The sequence below is a fragment of the Diceros bicornis genome, chromosome 5, assembly GCF_020826845.1.
Source record: "Diceros bicornis minor isolate mBicDic1 chromosome 5, mDicBic1.mat.cur, whole genome shotgun sequence".
In the NCBI taxonomy this organism is placed as follows: domain Eukaryota; kingdom Metazoa; phylum Chordata; class Mammalia; order Perissodactyla; family Rhinocerotidae; genus Diceros; species Diceros bicornis.
The window spans coordinates 38,681,181-38,700,418 of NC_080744.1; the positions used below are offsets into that span (position 1 = coordinate 38,681,181).

Below are 19,238 nucleotides of genomic sequence, written 5' to 3' on the forward strand. Positions count from 1 at the left end.
ATTTTATATTTAACAGTTAATTTGTCAATAATACCTCAATAAAGCTGGGGGAAACACCCACCTATTCGCCCACATACTAACAATAACAGTACTACAATAATTAGACTGCACACTCTCTGAGTTTTCCAGCTAATTAGGTTATCAGAGGAGTGCTTGTGTCCTGGGAGGGAGTTGGTGGCAAACTCAGCGTCCTGGGCTGAGGCTGCCTCATGGTGGCCCCAGGACAGGATCCTGCTAGCCAGCCTTCCAGCCCCCACGGTCTCCACCCCCTCCACATCATGTCGTCTGCCCCCTGGGCTTCTGCTCTGTCCTGCCCCCTCCCCCACAACCAGCTTAGCCTCTGCTTCTCTCTGCCTTTCTCTCCACCTCCTCTCCATCCAGCTGATCCCAACTACTAATGCCCCCCTCAAACCTCTCTTTCTTGCCCAGACCTTGCACTCAAGCTCTGGCCGGTAATTTTGAAACACCTGCAGGAGTTGCCACCCAAAACGTTCTTCTAAAAGGATTCCCAGGGGGCGGCCTGGTGGCACAGTGGTTAAGTTCGCCAGTTCTGCTTTGATGGCCCGGGGTTCGCAGGTTCAGATCCCTGGCATGGACCTACGCAAGGCTTATCAAGCCATGCTGTGGCAGATGTCCCACGTATAAAGTAGAGGAAGGTGCGTGCAGATGTTCCTATGCACGGCTTATCAAGCCATGCTGTGGCAGATGTCCCACATATAAAGTAGAGGAAGGTGGGTGCAGATGTTGGCCAAAAAGAGGAGGATTGGCAACGGATGTTAGCTCAGGGCTAATCTTCCTCATACAAAAAAAATAAAGTAAAAGGAGTCCCTTCTCTTTTCATTAATTGGGCTCCCCTCCTAACTTCCTTATTTCTGACAGGAATAGCACAATTCTCTCAAGCTAATGGAAGGAGCTGGAGCTGAATGCAGATCTTCCTCGACTTATCGCAGGGTTACCTCCTGCCTGATAAACTCATCAGAAGTTGAAAATATCGTTAAGTCAAAAATGCCTTTGATACACCTAACCTACCAACATCGTAGCTTAGCCTAGCTTACCTTAAACACGCTCAGAGCACTTACGTTAGCCTACAGTTGGGCAAAATCATCTCACAGAAAGTTATTTTATAAGTGTTGGGGGCTGGGCCCAGTGATGTAGTGGTTGAGTTCACGTGCTCCACTTCAGCGCCCCAGGTTCTCGGGTTAGGATCTCCAGCGTGGACCTACACACCGCTTATCAAGCCATGCTATGGCGGTGTCCCAAATACAAAAGAGAGGAAGATTGCCGCAGATGTAAGCTCAGCGACAATCTTCCTCAAGCAAAAAAAAAAAAAAAGAAAAAAAATGTTTTGAATATCTCATGTGATTTATTGAATACGGTACTGAAAGTGAAAAACAGAACGGTTGTATGGGTACAGGATGGTTATAAGTGTATTGTTTGTTTACCCTTGTGATTAGTGGCTGATTGGGAGCTGCAGCTTGCTGGTGCCGCCGAGCATCACGAGATAGTGCTGTACTATATCAATAGCCTGGGAAAAGATCAAAATTCTAAATTCGAAGCATGGTTTCTACTAAATGTGTATGCTTTCACATCATCGTAAAGTTGAAAAATGAACCATCGTAAGTTGGGGACTGTCTGTAGTCTCCAAACCTCACAATGCACTTGGTCCCCTTCCTCTTCTTCCCCCTCAGTCCTCAATCTTTCCGTTGAAGTAGTTGACTCTCCCCTTCTTCTTGGCATCCTTCGCCTCAATAATCACCTCCTACCTGCCTCCCTGTCTTTGTGTTGTGTGTTCACTCAAGCTTCCTAAGACAACCTATTCTTCTGTCACTCTCCTACTCAAAAACCTACAGTGAGTCCCTGTTAGCCACAGGGCAGAGTGCTCGAGTCCTTGACGAGCATCCCTCATCCTCCAGTTAGAGCACACCTGCAGGATGGGATGAGCAGCCATTGAAAGTGATTCTTAAGAGAATTTTCAATGACATAGGAAAATGTTAAAAGATAATGTTAAATGATACAGAATTATATACACAGTTTGAGTCTAAGTATTTTTTTAAAAGCATACAGTTAGAATAAAAGAGAGTCCTATACGAAGGACATGTACCAAAATGTGGGGAGTCTTTACCACTAGGTGGGGAACTTTTTGCCTGAGGTATAATGATCACTAAGCACATGTTAGCTATTAATATTGTGCTGCTTATCTGCATTTTCTCCTTTTTCTACAATGGACATGTTACTTTTGTAAAGAAAAAAGTTACTGAAATTCAAAAAACTATTTATTGTATATTTAGAAACAAAAAGATAGGTGAAATGCACCAATGATTACCTCTGAATGGCACGATTATGTATAGTTTTTCATTCGTTTGTTCATTCCACGAGGTTCTTTGCGAACCCACGGAGGGCCAGGCACTGTGGAAAGTGTGTAGGGCAGAGTGGTGAACAAAACAGGGCTCCTCTGTTCCCTCGACCCTGCTCTGCCCCACAGCAACCCCTTCTTCTCCGAACTCATTTTCTGCTTCACTAATTTTGAGAACACTATGTTTCCTGGGTGCATATCTCATACTTAAGCAGCTTGAGGACAAGGAAGGTCTTATACAACTTCTGTCTCTTACTGCCCCAGCTCGGTAGCATCCCACTTAGCAGGAGCTTATTTACTATTTGTGGAATGAATGGTGTGGCATGGTTGCCAAATGATTAAAGGACTGGTGGGCAGTCTCACCTTCCTTGATGCCACAAACACTTGTCCAAATGGCCAAGCCCTGGGCCCGGCCAAATCCTTAGTTGCTTCTCCCCAAAGACCAGCTCTGCTGGCCCAAAGCCTCCTCGGGGCCAGAAGCTGGGCCCTGATACCTGAGGTCCCTTCAAGTCTCTGGGGTTGACCCTATAGAGCATGAGTTATCCTTTGAGGATGATGATGATGATCACGATGCACATCAGCAACTTTACAAAAGGAGGACCCAATAAAACAGTGTTCAATTAATCATGATATCGCTCCAAATTCTCTTCTTGGCATTGCTTATATAAATTCACATTTTACATAGTTGTAATCAGGGATGATATTTAAATTATTTAACAACTGGTACTGCCTCAGAAAGATGGTAGCCCTTGTGCTGGAGCAGCTTTTTAGAAGACCTCTGGTGTGCCTGACATGAACCCTTTCGAGGCTGGGTCCTGGGGAGAAGAGACGGGGCGGGGCACACTCAGGGAGGTGGATATTTTAACAACTGGTGTGGCTATACCGGTATGCACCTGCTGAACTTCATCCGTCTTCATCCTTCACTCTCATTTGGAATGAGTGTGAACCAAGCAAAGAGGGCTGGGAAACAGCCTGAAGAAACAGCAGGAGTCACGGCCAAAGGGGAAAGAGCCTGATCCACTTCGGAACTAAAACTAGCTCAGCCTAGGGGAAGAAGTGAGTGGTGAGAAATGAGCTGGAAAGGGAGGCAGGAGCCAGATCCAGGTCACACCACAGCTTCTCTTTTCCTTCGGGGTTATTTCACGGGGAGCAGCTAAGCCTACGGTGACCAGGACTAAGGGGTGTCCCAGGACACAGAACTTTCCATGCTAAACCCAGGAGGGTTGGTTACCCTAACTTGCTCTCTTTTTGCTCCTGTGAGTGCTCTAGCCTGCTTTTCAGAAAGACCGCAGCAACTGAAACTAGAAATAGAGCAGAATTTTCCAAACTGACGTGAAATCAGCTTTCACTATTTTTCGTGAAAGTACTGATATGAAAGGCACTGGTTTTTGTTCACATTTAGGTTTGTATAAAGCTAGCATTTCTAAATCAAATTCCTTTCCTCTCCTTTATCTCAAATTACAATTTTGTCAACAAGAGACAAGTTAGCTTGATGATCAAGAGTATGGGCTCTGGACCCATGTACCTGGATTGGTATCCAGGTTGTCTCACTTACTAGCTGTTTTCTTCTCCAGACCTCAGTTTTCCTGTCAGTAAAATGGGATTACAATAGTACCTATCTCATAGAACATTGTGGGGATTAAATGAATTACAGAGAATGCTTAGAATAGTGCTCATATAGGGGCCGGCCTCGTGGCTTAGCGGTTAAGTGCGCAAGCTTTGCTACTGGCAGCCCAGGTTCGGATCCTGGGCGCGCACCGAGGCACCGCTTCTCCGGCCATGCTGAGGCGGCGTCCCACATACAGCAACTGGAAGGATGTGCAACTAGGACATACAACTATCTACTGTGGCTTTGGGGGAAAAAAAAAAAAAGGACGAGGATTGGCAGTAGCTGTTAGCTCAGAGCTGGTCTTCCTCGGCAAAAAGAGGAGGATTAGCATGGATGTTAGCTCAGGGCTGATCTTCCTCACACACACACACAAAAATAGTGTTCATACAGAGAATGCTCTGCTAGGGGCACTATTGTTATATTATCTTCCCTCTGGGTCAGGTGAGTTTTTTCAGTGAAGTCATGGCCCTGCCTGAGAATGAATAATACAAATTTGTCAGGTAGGGTAAGGTTCAGAATTTTGTCTTCTGTGACCCCGATAGGGAAAACAAAGAAATTAGCTTTTATTCAAGTCATCATTCCAGTATACTGGTACAGTCGTCCCTTGGTCTCTGCAGGGGATTGGTTTCAGGACCCCTGTGGACGCCAAAATCCGCGGATGCTGAAGTCCCTTAGCTGGCCTTCTGCAACCGCAGGTTCCACATTCACGGATTCAACCAGTCGCAGATGGTAAACACAGAACACGATCCTCGGTTGGTTGAACCCGCGGTTGGTTGAACCCATGGATGCCGAGAGCTGACTCCTAATCAGTCCTGCCTAATGCCTCCCCTTTTTTGCCCTTGGAAATCATACATGCACTTCAAGTCTTAGCTCCAGTTCACCTGCTTTCATACACCAATCCTCTCTCTCCTTGGCCGAGCCCTTACTGTCTGCTGGCAGCTATCACATGGATTCTGAGGGGTAAGAGCTGGTGGATCCGTATCTACGAGTTCCCTAAGACACCTCTGTATTCCTGTGCTCAGGAATGTTTGGGTTATTCCCCACAATCAGCTTCTGTTATATCAAAGCAAAATGCCCACGCTTCATAATTAGGTGACAGTAAGTGGCGAGGACAAAAAAAGCCATAGCAGTTCTGAGGGGGAAGTTGTGGTCCAGAGAGGCTTCATGGAGGAGGTGGACTTGAGAGAGACTCTCAGATTAAAGCCACATTTAGAGTTTATTGAGCACATGCTCTATGTCGGACGTTATGCTATAGCAATCAGCTTTCACCTAGGTCACTTCATTTACTCTTCAACACAGACCTGCTAGGTAAGTATCATTATATCATTTCTGTAGATGAGGAAACTGAAGCTAAGAGCATCAAATGTGCTGTGTCACACAGCTAGTGAATGAGTGGGCCGGGACAAAAAGGCTGGTCTCTGGCTCTTATTCCAAAGTGCAGCCTAAGGATGGAAGAATGAGTGTGTGGAAGAATACTGTGCAATCAATTCAACAGGAAGGATGGATTGAGTCTATAGCAAGCAAGGCCCACTTAGGCCCTACTCCATACACCCCGAGGAGCAGGGGAACTCAAGAGGGAGGCTTTGGGGACAGTGAAGAGGTGGCTGGAAGGACTCTCTGTCCCTGAGACACCCCTCCTATGCTGACCCGCTCCATGCAAGGGGGACACCCTCTCTGCACAGTCCAGACCTGAGGAATCAGCTGTACCCCCTTCCCTCGGCTGGCATTGGGAGCATGGGCAGTGTGGGAGTTAACTCTTCAGCATCTGCTTGGATTTGAATATTGCCTCCTGGCTTCCCCACTTCCTGGCCAGAGGACCTTGGACAGATCGCTCCACCATTCTGAACTTCAGCATCCGCTTTTGTAATGTGGGGAGGAGAGCAGTGCCTACTTCATAGCATTAGTGTGAGGGTAAAATGGAATAACAATGAACATTGGGAACTTAGTGTGGGGTTGGCACACTGTGGTACTCAGTAAATGTACCTTTTATGATTATGTGACCTTTGGCTGGACCTATTTGTGTTTCCCTAATGCAATTGGCAGGTGATCTGGGGTGGAGCCTTATGCACGGAGCAGGGCAGCTCCCTGGCTGGGATCATTTTTCCCAGGGCAGAAACCTCCTGCCTCCCGCCCAGCTTGGGCAAATTCCCTCCTCGGATCTAGCCTGCAGGGCAGTGGGGAGAGCAGCGTCGCAGCCGCAGGTTTTGGGCGGGAGAAGCAGGACCCGGGTGCGGCGGGAAGTTATCTTGGATCGCATAACCTGTCGCCCCCTCCGGGGCCGGGCCACTCCACCCAGGGAGCCCTTGGTGCGGGCTGGTGAGCGTCCAGTCTGCTCCCCGCAGGGAAGTTCTGCAAGAGTAGCGTGACCACACAACATAAGGTGCAAACCTGGACGCTTTTGAGAGTAAAGGGGGCGCTCTTAGTCATTACGTGGGGGTTTCCCTTTAAAGCCAGGACAGCAGTGACCCAGGTCAAAAGCCTTCCACTTTTGGGCCGGCCCGTGGTTTAGCGGTTAAGTGCGTGCGCTCTCATGCAGGCGGCCCAGGTTGGGATCCCGGGCGCGCACAGACGCACTGCTTCTCTGGCCATGCTGAGGCCGCATCCCACATACAGCAACTAGGAGAATGTGCAACTATGACATACAACTATCTACTGGAGCTTTGGGGGAAAAATAAATAAATAAAATTATTTAAAAAAAAAAAGCCTTCCACTTTAGCAAGGTAGAGTCCACGGGCCCCAGAAAGGAACAGACTCCGTTTGGGTCGCCTAGGCGGATGGAAGAGGGAAACTCAACCGCAGTCATATCCGAACTCTCGCAGTTAGGACTCCCCATCCGCCTCCAACGTCCCTTGTCCCTCGTTCCTGCCAGGCTTTGCAGATACTTGTTCCCTGCTCCTCCATGCTTCCACAGCGTTGTGGCCACTTTTGTCTCTGCCGTGTCCCCAGAGCCTAGAACAATGCCTGGCACAGAGTGTGTGCTCACTTGTAGAAGCAGTGAACTTCTGAACAAATCCATTTATCGCTTTCTAGCAGTAATTATCTATTTACTGGCCCATCGTCCCTGCTGGATTATGACCTTCAAGGACAGTATTGTACTTACCTCTGTGATCCCAGCATCTAGCCCAAGGCCAGGCACAGAGTAATTGCTCAACACCATTTTGGTGAATGAGTGAATGGAAGCAGCCAGGCACCCCTTAGCTGTGCCTCGTGGTCTCCGCCTCCTCTCTGTCTTCCCCCACACAAAGGAGCCACTACGGAGCAGGTTAGAGGCAGATTAAGAAGCACATGGCTTTCCGCTGGCCAGACCACCAGCTCTGCCACTTTCTGGAAGCTGGTGGGCCCCCTGGATGTGGGAGAAGAGATGCCAGGACTGCTTGCCTGTGCCTTGTGAAGTAGGATCAAGACAGCGATTAGATCGAGGAACGGGAGGTTCTCCTGGGGACCTAGGGCAGCGGGCTCTTTAGAAAGGTGGACTAGACAGGGAGGCTGAGCGGTCCCTCTGAGGTAGGGAAGCCTGAGCATGAAAGGTGCTGGGGACCAGCTCCCAGGCTGGGGCTGGACAGCGCTGGGCGGGTCGGGGAAGGGGGCTGAGGAAGCCGAGACTGCCGCCTGGTGTCAAAGCCCGGAACTGCAGCAGAGTCTGGAGGGAGGGGCTTGTGTTCCTCGGGGCGGCTCACCGCACCGCTCGTCTCCAGCTCGGACGCGTCCTGGGCTCCGCCCCCAGGCCGAGGACTGCCGCTGCGCTCCCGGCTCCCGCCAGCAAGGGCCGGCCGGGCCCTGGCCCCGCCCCCCCAGGCCTTGCCGCGCCGCCCGGTGGCCTGCCGGGCGACGTTCCCGCACGAGCGTACGTGGCGGGGGGACCGGAGGGCGGGGGGGGGGGTGGTCTGAGAACCCGGAAGTGACGTTATAGGCGCGCGTCCCAGGGGCGGGAGTCAGCTGAGCTGCCGGGGCGAGGCTGGGGGCGCATGGGATCGGCACAAGGGAGCTGGTGGTCTCTCGGGGGAGGGAGTGGGGTGCAGGACTGCGCCATATTCAAGGGGGAGGGCTCCCTGGTCTTCTCGTTATATAAGGCGAGAGCGAGAAGATCCTCAGGGGTTTAAAGGGGAGGAGTCGGCGGCGGATTGCTAGGATCTGTCAGATCCCTGTCGAGGCTGGGGAGTGGCAGCTTCCACTCCGGGGCGACGGGGATCCTTGGGGGGAGCCCTATTGTAATCTCTGGGCCCGGGACGGCGGGCCCAGAAGCCGGGCGCCATGGCGTCCATCCTGGATGAATACGAGGACTCCCTGTCCCGGTCAGCCGTCTTGCAGCCTGGCTGCCCCAGCGTGGGCATCCCCCACTCAGGTAAGGGAGGGTAGGGCGCCGCTACCCCTCTCGGCCCGCCTGGCACCTGCGGGGGAGGAACGGGGAGGGTGGCTCCAAAAGCTTGGTTCACCTTCTTCACGTGCAGTCCGGGGCTAGGCCCCTGATTCTCCTCAGGCTCTGTGGGTGGTCGATGTTTGGAAGAGCAGCAAGAGCAGTCGCGTGATCGAGGCCCTACCACTAGGATCCTTCTAAGAGGGAACTGGGACCCAGATAAGGAAGTGACTTGCCTGCAGGGCCGCAGTTGGGAGAACTGAGAATAGGTTCCAGGCCTCACTTGATTCTGTGCTTTTCCCACCAGACCCTTCTGGAGGTGGGAGGTAGAGAGTGGGCAAAGAAACTAGTGAAAGGGGAATATTGTAGGGGAAGGGGGATGGTCCTGGAGGGAACTTGGTCACTGAACAGGAAAAATGAAATATTTTAGGCCTTTGCTAAAGCTGGGTGCAGCCTGGAGTTGAGGGGAAATTTTGGTAGAAAGTAGTAGAGTTGGCAGAGGAGTGTAAAGTGCTGGGATATTTTGAGCGATGGTAACGAGAATTAAGCCTGGAGCAAGAGCAGCTGCAGTTTGTTAACCAAGTGATGGGAGGGTCCCCAGGGCTCCCTCGGCCCTCATTCTCCTGGAGACTCACTGAGAGCATTACTGCATGGGCAGGGAGGAGGGGAGAGAGTGGAACTAGACTTGAGTTGAGCTGGGGTTGTTGGGCCAAAGACTGATAAGGGAGAACACCCAACCCCTTCCCCCATTGCCAATGGGAGCAGGTGCAGCATGGTGTGACAGCATCCCAAGGGCTAAAAGAATCAACCCTTCCCTGCTGTCAGAAGTGTGAGAAGAGCCCAGGACCCCTAATGTGGAGGTGATTAGCAAACTACTTGATATCTTGATATTAAACTGTTTGTTAACCAAGGTCCTGGGGTAGGAGTATGTTGGGAAGGTGGAGAGGAGCCCTGTTTTTTGGTTGCCTCTCCTTGCCCTTCCTTGGTCCCTCCCATAGCAAACCCTTTCTTTGCTCTTCACCTGCAGGGTATGTGAACGCCCAGCTAGAGAAAGAGGTGCCCATCTTCACGAAGCAGCGCATTGACTTTACCCCTTCTGAGCGTATCACCAGTCTTGTCGTCTCCTGCAATCAGCTCTGCATGAGCCTGGGCAAGGATACACTGCTCCGGTAACTGAAGGCCCACAAGGTTTAGGAGTAGGGAGTGGATTGGTGGTGTTTTGGGACTGTTAACTGGGGCCTTTCTTCCACTCTGGGCTGGTGAAGCAGTGGACATGGAATTTTCAGGAAATACCCTATCCCTTCCTAAAGAGAACCAATATAGTGTAGTAGTAAAGAATTAAGATAGACCTGGATTTAGATCCCAGCTCTACCATTTACCAGCTATGGAATCTTGAGCAAGTCACCTAATCTCTTTAAATGTGTCCTGTCATCTGTTAAAGATAGTACCATCCCACGAGTTAGTCACATAGATCAGTGGAATTGTCTATAGAGTCCTGAAATAAATCCGGTGTAATGGAAATTATATCTCAATAAAACTGGAAATAAAAATAAATAAATGGAAATAATATATGACAAAGGTGTCAGCAAAATTGTTTATCCAGAATAATCATCTGGGTAAAACAGAGCTAAGCTTCTTATCACAAAAATGATTTCTAGGTGGAATAATTATTTAAATATAGAAAATAATGTGAATATTAAAAGAACATTTAATTTCTATGTTCTTGGGCTGAAGGGAGACCTTCTTACTCGAGCTAAAAAATCCAGAAGCCACAGGGAAAAAAGATAGATATATTTGACTACATAGTAATTTTATGACAAAATTTTTTTAAAAAAGCACCGTGAATTAGATCAAGACAAAAGATGGTGAGAAAATGTCTGTTTCACATATGAGTAAAGATTTACATCCTTGTTCCTTAAAAAGCCCTTACAAATTAATAAGAAAAAGACAATTTAGTAGAAAAGGGAGGGCAAAGAATATAAACAAGCAGTTCACAGAAAAGGAACTTCAAATTTCCAGTAAACATCTGAAAATATTTTCAATCTCTGGGAAATGCAAATTAAAAAAACAGATACCATTTTTTTAACCTATGAGATTGGCAAAAATTAAAAACTAATGTATGGTGCTGGTATAGATACAAAGAAATATACTCTCATACATTGCTGGTGAGAGTATAAATTGCCACCATCTTTTGGAAAAGTAATCTGGCAATGTCTATCAAAATTTAAAATATCTCTAACTTTGACCCAGCAGTCCCACTTTGGGGAACACATAACTATAAAAAGAAAAGTACCAATTTGCAAGGATACAGATACAAGGAGATTGATTGCAGCATTATTTGTGGTAGGAAAAACTAGACCCAACCTGAATGCCCATCAGTAGGAAAATGGTGATTAAATTATGGTTCAGCCATAAAAGGGAATATTATGCAGTTATTAAAACAGCGAGTTAGAGCTGTATCTGTTGACCAGTGGAATGTTCACGAAATATCATTAAGTGAGAAAAGCAAGTTATAAATTAATATCATACACACACATATATATAATATGAAGGCATTTTTGTAAAAACAGTGACAAAACAACTGTATGTTATGAGCATGGAGAAAGATGTTAACATCTGTTTTCTTCATTGGGAATGACGGGTTTGAGAAGAAAATTATTAACTTTTTCTTTATACATCTTTTTACGTTGATTCTTGAGTTAGAATGAGCATGTAATTTGAAAAGGATTTAATAAGGAAAATATGCTTTAAACAGCAGCACCCCTCGAGGTTATTGTGAAGATTAATTGAGATAATACTACATTAAGCTCTTGGCATGGTGTATAGAAAGAGCTCAGTAACCGTCAACTACTATTCACTGTTCCCTTTTTACCCCAGCGATCTGGGGTACCCCGGCCCATCTTCCCAGCTGCACTGGAGATCTATGGAGCAGAGAGAAAAGATTTCTACTTAGTGACTTCTCAAATTGAAGTGGGGAATTCTCAGAGCTGAGGGTGCTAAAGTAGGACCCTATATGTGTTTCAGAGTTCACTTGGGATTGTATTCACAATTGTATATGTATGTGTAGATTTCAGGAAAGAAAGGCTGTGGCTTTCATTAGATTATATAGAGGTCTGTCCTTCCTCTGGAGTGATGCTGTGCCTCTCGTCCTAATAGCATTGACTTGGGCAAAGCAAACGAACCCAACCATGTGGAGCTGGGGCGCAAGGATGATGCCAAAGTTCACAAGATGTTCCTGGACCATACCGGTAAGTGGTGGTGGAGATCTGAGCTGGGGGGGATGGGGGGAGTGGGGCTGAGGGTAAGTCACCGCCTGGGTGGGTGGGATCTGAGCATGAGGGGGGCAAGGGGGAGGCTGAGGGTGGGAATGGCAGCATCCTCTAGGGTGCCATGCTCCCTCCCCCTCCAGGCTCTCACCTGCTGATTGCTCTGAGCAGCACTGAGGTCCTCTATGTGAACCGTAATGGACAGAAGGTACGGCCCCTGGCACGCTGGAAGGGGCAGCTGGTGGAGAGTGTGGGCTGGAACAAGGCACTGGGCACAGAGAGCAGCACAGGCCCCATCCTGGTCGGCACTGCCCAAGGCCAGATCTTCGAAGCAGAGCTCTCAGCCAGTGAGGGTGGGCTTTTCGGCCCTGCCCCGGATCTCTACTTCCGTCCACTGTACGTGCTAAATGAAGAAGGGGGTCCAGCACCTGTGTGCTCCCTTGAGGCCGAGCGGGGCCCTGATGGCCGTGGCTTTGTCATCGCCACCACTCGGCAGCGCCTCTTCCAGTTCATAGGCCGAGCAGCAGAGGGAGCTGAGGCCCAGGGCTTCTCGGGGCTCTTTGCTGCCTATGCTGACCACCCGCCCCCTTTCCGTGAGTTCCCCAGCAGTCTGGGCTACAGTGAGTTGGCCTTCTATACCCCCAAGTTGCGCTCTGCACCCCGGGCCTTCGCCTGGATGATGGGGGATGGCGTGCTGTATGGGGCGTTGGACTGTGGGCGTCCTGACTCCTTGCTGAGCGAGGAGCGAGTCTGGGAGTACCCAGAGGGGGTAGGCCCTGGGGCCAGCCCCCCCCTGGCCGTCGTCCTCACCCAGTTCCACTTCCTGCTGTTGCTGGCGGACCGGGTGGAGGCGGTGTGCACGCTGACAGGGCAGGTGGTGCTGCGAGACCACTTCCTGGAGAAGTTCGGGCCGCTGAAGCACATGGTGAAGGACTCCTCCACAGGCCACCTGTGGGCCTACACCGAGCGGGCTGTCTTCCGCTACCATGTGCAGCGGGAGGCCCGGGATGTTTGGCGCACGTACCTGGACATGAACCGCTTCGACCTGGCCAAAGAGTATTGTCGAGAGCGGCCTGACTGCCTGGACACGGTCCTGGCCCGGGAGGCTGATTTCTGCTTCCACCAGCGTCGTTACCTGGAGAGCGCGCGCTGCTACGCCCTCACCCAGAGCTACTTTGAGGAGATTGCCCTCAAGTTCTTAGAGGCCCGACAGGAGGAGGCCCTGGCTGAGTTCCTGCAGCGGAAACTGGCCAGTTTGAAGCCAGCTGAGCGTACCCAGGCCACGCTGCTTACCACTTGGCTCACGGAGCTCTACTTGAGCCGGCTCGGGGCTCTGCAGGGTGATCCGGAAGCCCTGAACCTCTACCGGGAAACACGGGAGCGTTTCCGGGCCTTCCTCAGCAGCCCCCGCCACAAGGAGTGGCTATTCGCCAGCCGGGCCTCCATCCACGAGCTGCTTGCCAGCCATGGGGACACGGAACACATGGTGTACTTTGCTGTGATCATGCAGGACTACGAGCGGGTGGTGGCCTACCACTGCCAGCATGAGGCCTACGAAGAGGCCCTGGCCGTGCTTGCCCGCCACCGTGACCCCCAGCTCTTCTACAAGTTCTCGCCCATCCTCATCCGTCACATTCCCCGCCAGCTGGTGGATGCCTGGATTGAGCTGGGCAGCCGGCTGGATGCCCGGCAGCTCATCCCTGCCCTGGTAAACTATAGCCAGGGTGGTGAGGCCCAGCAGGTGAGCCAGGCCATCCGCTACATGGAGTTCTGCGTGAACGTGCTGGGGGAGACTGAACAGGCCATTCACAATTACCTGCTGTCGCTGTATGCCCGAGGCCAGCCAGCCTCTCTGCTGGCCTACCTCGAGCAGGCCGGGGCCAGCCCACACCGGGTGCATTATGACCTCAAGTATGCACTGCGGCTCTGCGCTGAGCACGGCCACCACCGCGCATGTGTCCATGTCTACAAGGTCCTGGAGCTGTATGAGGAGGCTGTGGATCTGGCCCTTCAGGTGAGCCAATGAGTCTTGACCCCATCCAGGAGAGGGGCCTGGAGAGCAGTAGCTTCAGATGCTGAAGGGTTGTGAGGGTGCTGTGGCTAGCAGGTACTGGCTTCCCTTGCAGAGAAGTGCTGTGGTATAGAGGTTAAGAACATGAACTCTGAAGTCAGGGTTTGAACTGTGGTTCTGCCACTTACCCAAGCTGTGTGACCTCAGGCTAGTTTCTGAACCTCTCTGTGCTTCCGATTATTCAGCCGCAAAATGGGGGTAATATTATAGTACTTAACTCAGAGTGTTGATTAAAGTACTGTATATGAAAAGCACTCAGAACAGTGCCTGGTACATAGGTAAGTTCTACATACATGCTAGTTATTGCAGTATGGTCACAACTGCAGAAGAGGAAGGTGCTGAGTTAATGTTTCTCAAATCATGAATTATCACCTGCCTCAGGATCACATAAAGTGCTATGTAAAATGTGAATTCCTGGGTCGGAACCCAGGACTTACTGAATCAGAGTGTCTGAGGGTAGGGTCCAAAAATCTGTATTTTGGCTATGTTCCCCGGGTGATTTTTATTTTATTTTTTTATTTTTTATTTTTATTTTTTGTGAGGAAGATCAGCCCTGAGCTAACATCCATGCTAATCCTCCTCTTTTTGCTGAGGAAGACCAGCTCTGAGCTAACATCTATTGCCAATCCTCCTCCTTTTTTTTCCCTCCAAAGCCCCAGTAGATAGTTGTATGTCATAGTTGCACATCCTTCTAGTTGCTGTATGTGGGACGCGGCCTCAGCACGGCCGGAGAAGCGGTGCATTGGTGTGCGCCCGGGATCCGAACCCGGGCCGCCAGTAGCGGAGTGCACGCACTTAACCACTAAGCCACGGGGCCAGCCCACCCAGGTGATTTTTAAACTCATTAAAATTGAAGCCCCCCCCATCATAAGTAGCTTTTACAAAGCTGTGACAGGGACAGGCCCATTACTGAGACAGGTTCCTATCCTGGCCCCCAGAAGCCCCACCTCTCTTGCTGCCAGGGGTGCTGGAATCCTGCACTGGGGCCTCTCCCCAGGCCCAGGTTCTCCCTGGGCATCTGTCTCTCCCAGTCTCCATCCTGGGTGGGAGGGGCTTGACCCCAACGCTTATGGTCTCCCCACAGGTGGACGTGGACCTGGCTAAGCAGTGTGCTGACTTGCCTGAGGAAGATGAGGAACTGCGCAAGAAGCTGTGGCTGAAGATTGCACGGCATGTGGTGCAGGAGGAGGAAGATGTGCAGACGGCCATGGCCTGCCTGGCCAGCTGCCCCCTGCTCAAGATTGAAGATGTGCTGCCCTTCTTTCCGGACTTTGTCACCATCGACCACTTTAAGGAGGCGATCTGCAGCTCGCTTAAAGCCTACAACCACCACATCCAGGAGCTGCAGCGGGAGATGGAGGAGGCCACAGCCAGCGCCCAGCGCATCCGGCGAGACCTGCAGGAGCTGCGGGGCCGCTACGGCACTGTGGAGCCCCAGGATAAGTGTGCCACCTGTGACTTCCCCCTGCTCAACCGTCCCTTTTACCTCTTCCTCTGTGGTCACATGTTCCATGCTGACTGCCTGCTGCAGGCAGTGCGGCCTGGCCTGCCGGCCTACAAGCAGGCCCGGCTCGAGGAGCTGCAGCGAAAGCTGGGGGCTGCTCCACCCCCTGCCAAGGGCTCTGCCCGGGCGAAGGAGGCAGAGGTTGGGGCTGCCGCTGGGGGGCCCAGCCGGGAACAGCTCAAGGCTGACCTGGATGAACTGGTGGCTGCTGAGTGTGTGTACTGTGGGGAGCTGATGATCCGCTCCATCGACCGGCCCTTCATCGACCCCCAGCACTACGAGGAGGAGCACCTCAGTTGGCTGTAGGAAGGTGTTGCCCCTGATGGGTGGGCAGACAGTCGGGGGTAGCTACTTCTCCCCTCTTGGGAGGGCCATACCGTAGTCTGTGCTCAGTCATCTGCAGACTGCTGGGCCATGACTGTGTTGAGGGAGTAGAATTAGAGCTGTTGCCCTCAAGGTGTCAGCTGTGAGTGCATTCTGCCGGCTGCCCATGCTGTTCAGAGCCGCCTTAGAGCTACTGTTATGCCAGGCCATCAGCCTGCCTCCCAGTAGAGGGCCTGAGCCTGGAGAAGTCAGAATTCTGACCCCGTTACTGTTCCCCCTGCATCTAACAGCTCTCTGTTCCTTTTCACTCCCCACATGCATCCTGTTCACCTTCTGGAGCGAGAGTACCATTCTTCCTTTTCACTCTGGTTCTTCTCCCTCAGAGGTGTCTGGCCTCTAGGTCCCAGAAGCAAAAAGACAGCCCCTCTGAGTCCTAGGCATTGGCAGTGGGAAAGGTGGTGCCGATGGTGGGCGTGCTCTTGTGCAGACTGTCTGGGGCTCCGGTGCAAGGGGTGCCCTGGGACCAAGGGTCTCATGGAGGACAGTGGGAGATGGCGATGGGGGTGGAGAGCATTAAACTGTCTGCGCTGCACTGGTGCCTCTCGAGTTGACGGCTTTGTGTTGATGCTGGGCTGAGAGGTATGTGAGTGGTCCCAGGCAGGACTGGGGTGCCACAGGGAGGCTGCCAGGGCTCTGCATGCTTTCAAACCTTCGCCCTCACTCCTTCACCTGGAGATGTGACATGACGATTTTGCCATTTTCTGCTTGCTTCCTCGTCCCTCCATTGTCCTCTGACTCCAGTTGGGAATTACAGCCCATCATCCTGTCTCGGGGTACAGACTGTTCTTCCCTTTGGCCAGCAGGTGGTGCTGCTCCCCACAGAATCTTCTGCAGTCAGGCAGCTGGGGGCGCTGATTTCTGAAGTCACTTTCTCCACTAAAGCTTCCTCAGTCTGTTCCCTCCGTAGTTGTCCCGAGAATTTTCTGGGAGTCTCTGCTGCCTAACCGTGAATCTAAGCCCCTCATTCTTCCTCTCTCCACTAGCCCTTGTGCATGCTAGATTTTGCTTGCTCACATGCCTGCATTCCCAGCTTCTGCCTGGCTTTGATACTGCCCTTCCACTCTCTGGCATTTAATGTTGAGGTCCAGCATGGAGCTGAGACTGCCACTGTCACCATCCATGGCATTTGGCACGTATGTTTTCTCCCCATCTTGCTCCGGTGACCTGCCCCTCCCCCAAGATTACACTTCTTTAGTTGTAGCTGGAGGCTAAGCCCTAGGGAGTTGTGGAGCACGGACCTTCCTGTGACATCAGCTGCACACCCTTTGCACTGTGGACTGGTGTTCACAGTCCACTGCCTGGCTCTCTGGGTGTGGTCTATCAGCTGCCCAGGCTGAAACAAAATAACGAGTGTTCCTGGAATCAGGCTGGGGTCAGGCACCAGGCTGGTGACTGCAGGCTTCTCCCCCCTGCAGCCTACTTAATCCTCTTCCAAGACTTTTGTCTCCTGCAGTCCTGGTGGAATCTTGCCCTGCCGTGTTCCCCAGCCACTGGAACAGGGTCTCTTCATGGGCTCTGCCAACGGAGAGAGCTGGAAGCTGCCCATCTTTGATAAGCCTCAGACACCCCATCTTCCTCCAGAAGCAAGAGTAGAAGCAAATGTGGGGGGGTGGGGTCCCTTTGGGTGGGTAGAGGGCATTCTAATCCTGCTTCCTTTCCACTGTTCCAGGAAGATTTGGAGGGCTCCTGCTCCCTTCCTCTCCCCGTGTGGCTTAGGCTCCCCTCACACGCCCAGTAGAGGGCTCAGGGAACTGTTCTCCGCTGTCAGTGAGTATTAGGTATAAACCTTGGCCTGCTGCTGGTGTAGTCACTTGCTTACTTAGAACAGCTTGGGGCTTCTGTCTTTGCACATAATGGATGCCTAATACATGTTAGTTAAACAAACACTGCCCTATTGCTCCCTCCTCCCAGATGACTTGGCTAAGACAGCCTGGGACGCCCCCTGCCCCTTCTGTCCTCTCCTAAGCCTGCCCATCTGCCCTAAGCCTTCCTCTTTCCTGGAAAAAGGCCCCAGGCTTCCCTGGCAATGACAGAATGGGGTTCCGTTGAGTCAGGGCAACGGGAAACCACAGCTCTTAGATCCTTGGAAACCAAGCAAGGCCTGGAATGGAGGGGAGCTAGAAGGCCCTCAGGGCCTTGGCCCTAAGCCTGGGGGAGGGCCAGAAGGGGGTGGGGGGGGAGCAGCTGCGTGGGCAGGGGCCAAGATGAATGAGCTGCTCCTGGAGCCGTCACTGGAAATAGGAGGAGTGGCCACAGGCAGTGACGCTGGGATCAGGGCAGGAGGCCTGTAAACAAGGAAGCCACCTGGGGGAGACGCAGGGCGGCCACTAGTCCTGGGGAGCAGGTGCTTCCTGAGGCCCGCCCTTGAGAGGGCCCTGGGGGGTCGCCCGGCCAAGTGGGCAGCGGGCACTAGAGGGCGCTGTCTACTGGCTTCCCGAATCCCCAGCTCCCTTCCACAGCTCGAGGGGGTGTGGCCAGAGGAGGGTGTGCCGGCTCGGTGTCTGAGGCTCAACTTGCTGCCTGGCCGCCCTCCCTTCTGTCCCCAAGGCAGACTGGCCAAGGGCACCAGCCCTGGCAGGGAGGCCGCGGGGCTCAGAGCCTGGCCAGCCTGGGTGTGAGCTCATTCCCCCCGGGACCACCAATTCTCGCAGTTCCTACCCCACCCCCACCACCCTGGGGTCCGGGTCACGGGCCGGCCCGCACCGACCCCATTGGTTGGGAGGGGGCTCCGAGGCCACCAGCCTCCAGGCTGCCCTTGGCGCTGTCCCCCTGGCTCCAGGGAAACAAAAGGTTAGGGAGCCCAGAGGGAATTATCTGGCCTCACCACCACCTGGGAAGAGAGAGGGGGCCAAGAGGGGCACACCTCCTCCCCACTGCCCCAGCTCTGCAGATTCTTCGAGACACTTTCACAGGCGGAAATTCCCAGAGGTCAGAGGAGGGAAACGGTTAATTCCTTTTATTCAATGGGTCCCCCCTACACGCCTCCCCCCAACTTCCTCCCTCCACTTCCCGCCCCCCCCTGTGTGAACAGGAAGTGGAGAGGAAAAGGCTCTGAGCAGAGCAGCTGGGAGCAGGAGGCAGGGAGTGGGCGGCAGGCTTGGTGCCAGCCCTGCCCCTCATGGTTACTTGCTGGAGGGCCAGACCCACTGTGGCCTGGGAAAGAACCTGCAGCCCCGCTGGCGAGTGGCAGCAGGGCCAGGAAATAGCCTGGTGTCTGAGCCCCCTTCCCTCAGCCTGTCTCAGGTCAGAGGCTGCTGCACTGAGGGGGCAAGGCATTCTCTGCCAGAGACCCAGCTGCCCTGGCCACTGCAGCCCCACCCCCACTGCAGGCTGGGCATTCTGAGGCTGGCAGGCATCTCTTCAGGCAGCCGCCAGTCCTGGCACTGGCTCCAGCCACTCAGCCCCTTGGCCCTGCCAGTTCTTTGAAGCTCATGCAGCGCTTCCTGTTTGGGGCGGGCGATGCCAGGGCCCCTCCCCCCACCATTGTTCTGTAGAGACCATAGGTCCATCTGTTGCCCCATGGTGGGGCCCCTAGGCAGTGCCACACGGGAGCAGCACCACAAAGGACCCTGCTAGCAGCTTTGCTTATGTGGAGCGAGGCAGGGCCATGCAGCAGGTTGAGGATGAATGGTGGTCAGAGGCAGGCCTCGGATGGCAGTGGGATAGAAGGAGGATGCTAGATAGTTCTAGTTCTTGG

General features: G+C 52.5%; 1 protein-coding gene across 1 annotated transcript; it reads left to right on the forward strand.

Annotated features, from left to right (window-relative positions):
- The first annotated feature begins 7,916 nt into the window (after window positions 1-7,916).
- VPS18 (VPS18 core subunit of CORVET and HOPS complexes) lies at window positions 7,917-16,087 on the forward strand. Its single transcript, XM_058541260.1, has 5 exons — window positions 7,917-8,304; window positions 9,344-9,485; window positions 11,473-11,564; window positions 11,726-13,596; window positions 14,738-16,087. Exons 1-5 carry the CDS (start codon window positions 8,214-8,216, stop codon window positions 15,461-15,463), a joined length of 2,922 nt encoding a protein of 973 aa, XP_058397243.1. The 5' UTR covers window positions 7,917-8,213; the 3' UTR covers window positions 15,464-16,087.
- The last annotated feature ends 3,151 nt before the right edge of the window (window positions 16,088-19,238 follow it).

Coding starts and splice junctions, on each gene's coding strand:
- VPS18 (XM_058541260.1), top strand. CDS start 8,214: ATGGCGTCCATCCTGGATGAATACGAGGACTCCCTGTCCCGGTCAGCC. Junction 8,305..9,343: donor CGTGGGCATCCCCCACTCAG/GTAAGGGAGGGT, acceptor CTTCACCTGCAG/GGTATGTGAACGCCCAGCTA. Junction 11,565..11,725: donor GATGTTCCTGGACCATACCG/GTAAGTGGTGGT, acceptor CTCCCCCTCCAG/GCTCTCACCTGCTGATTGCT.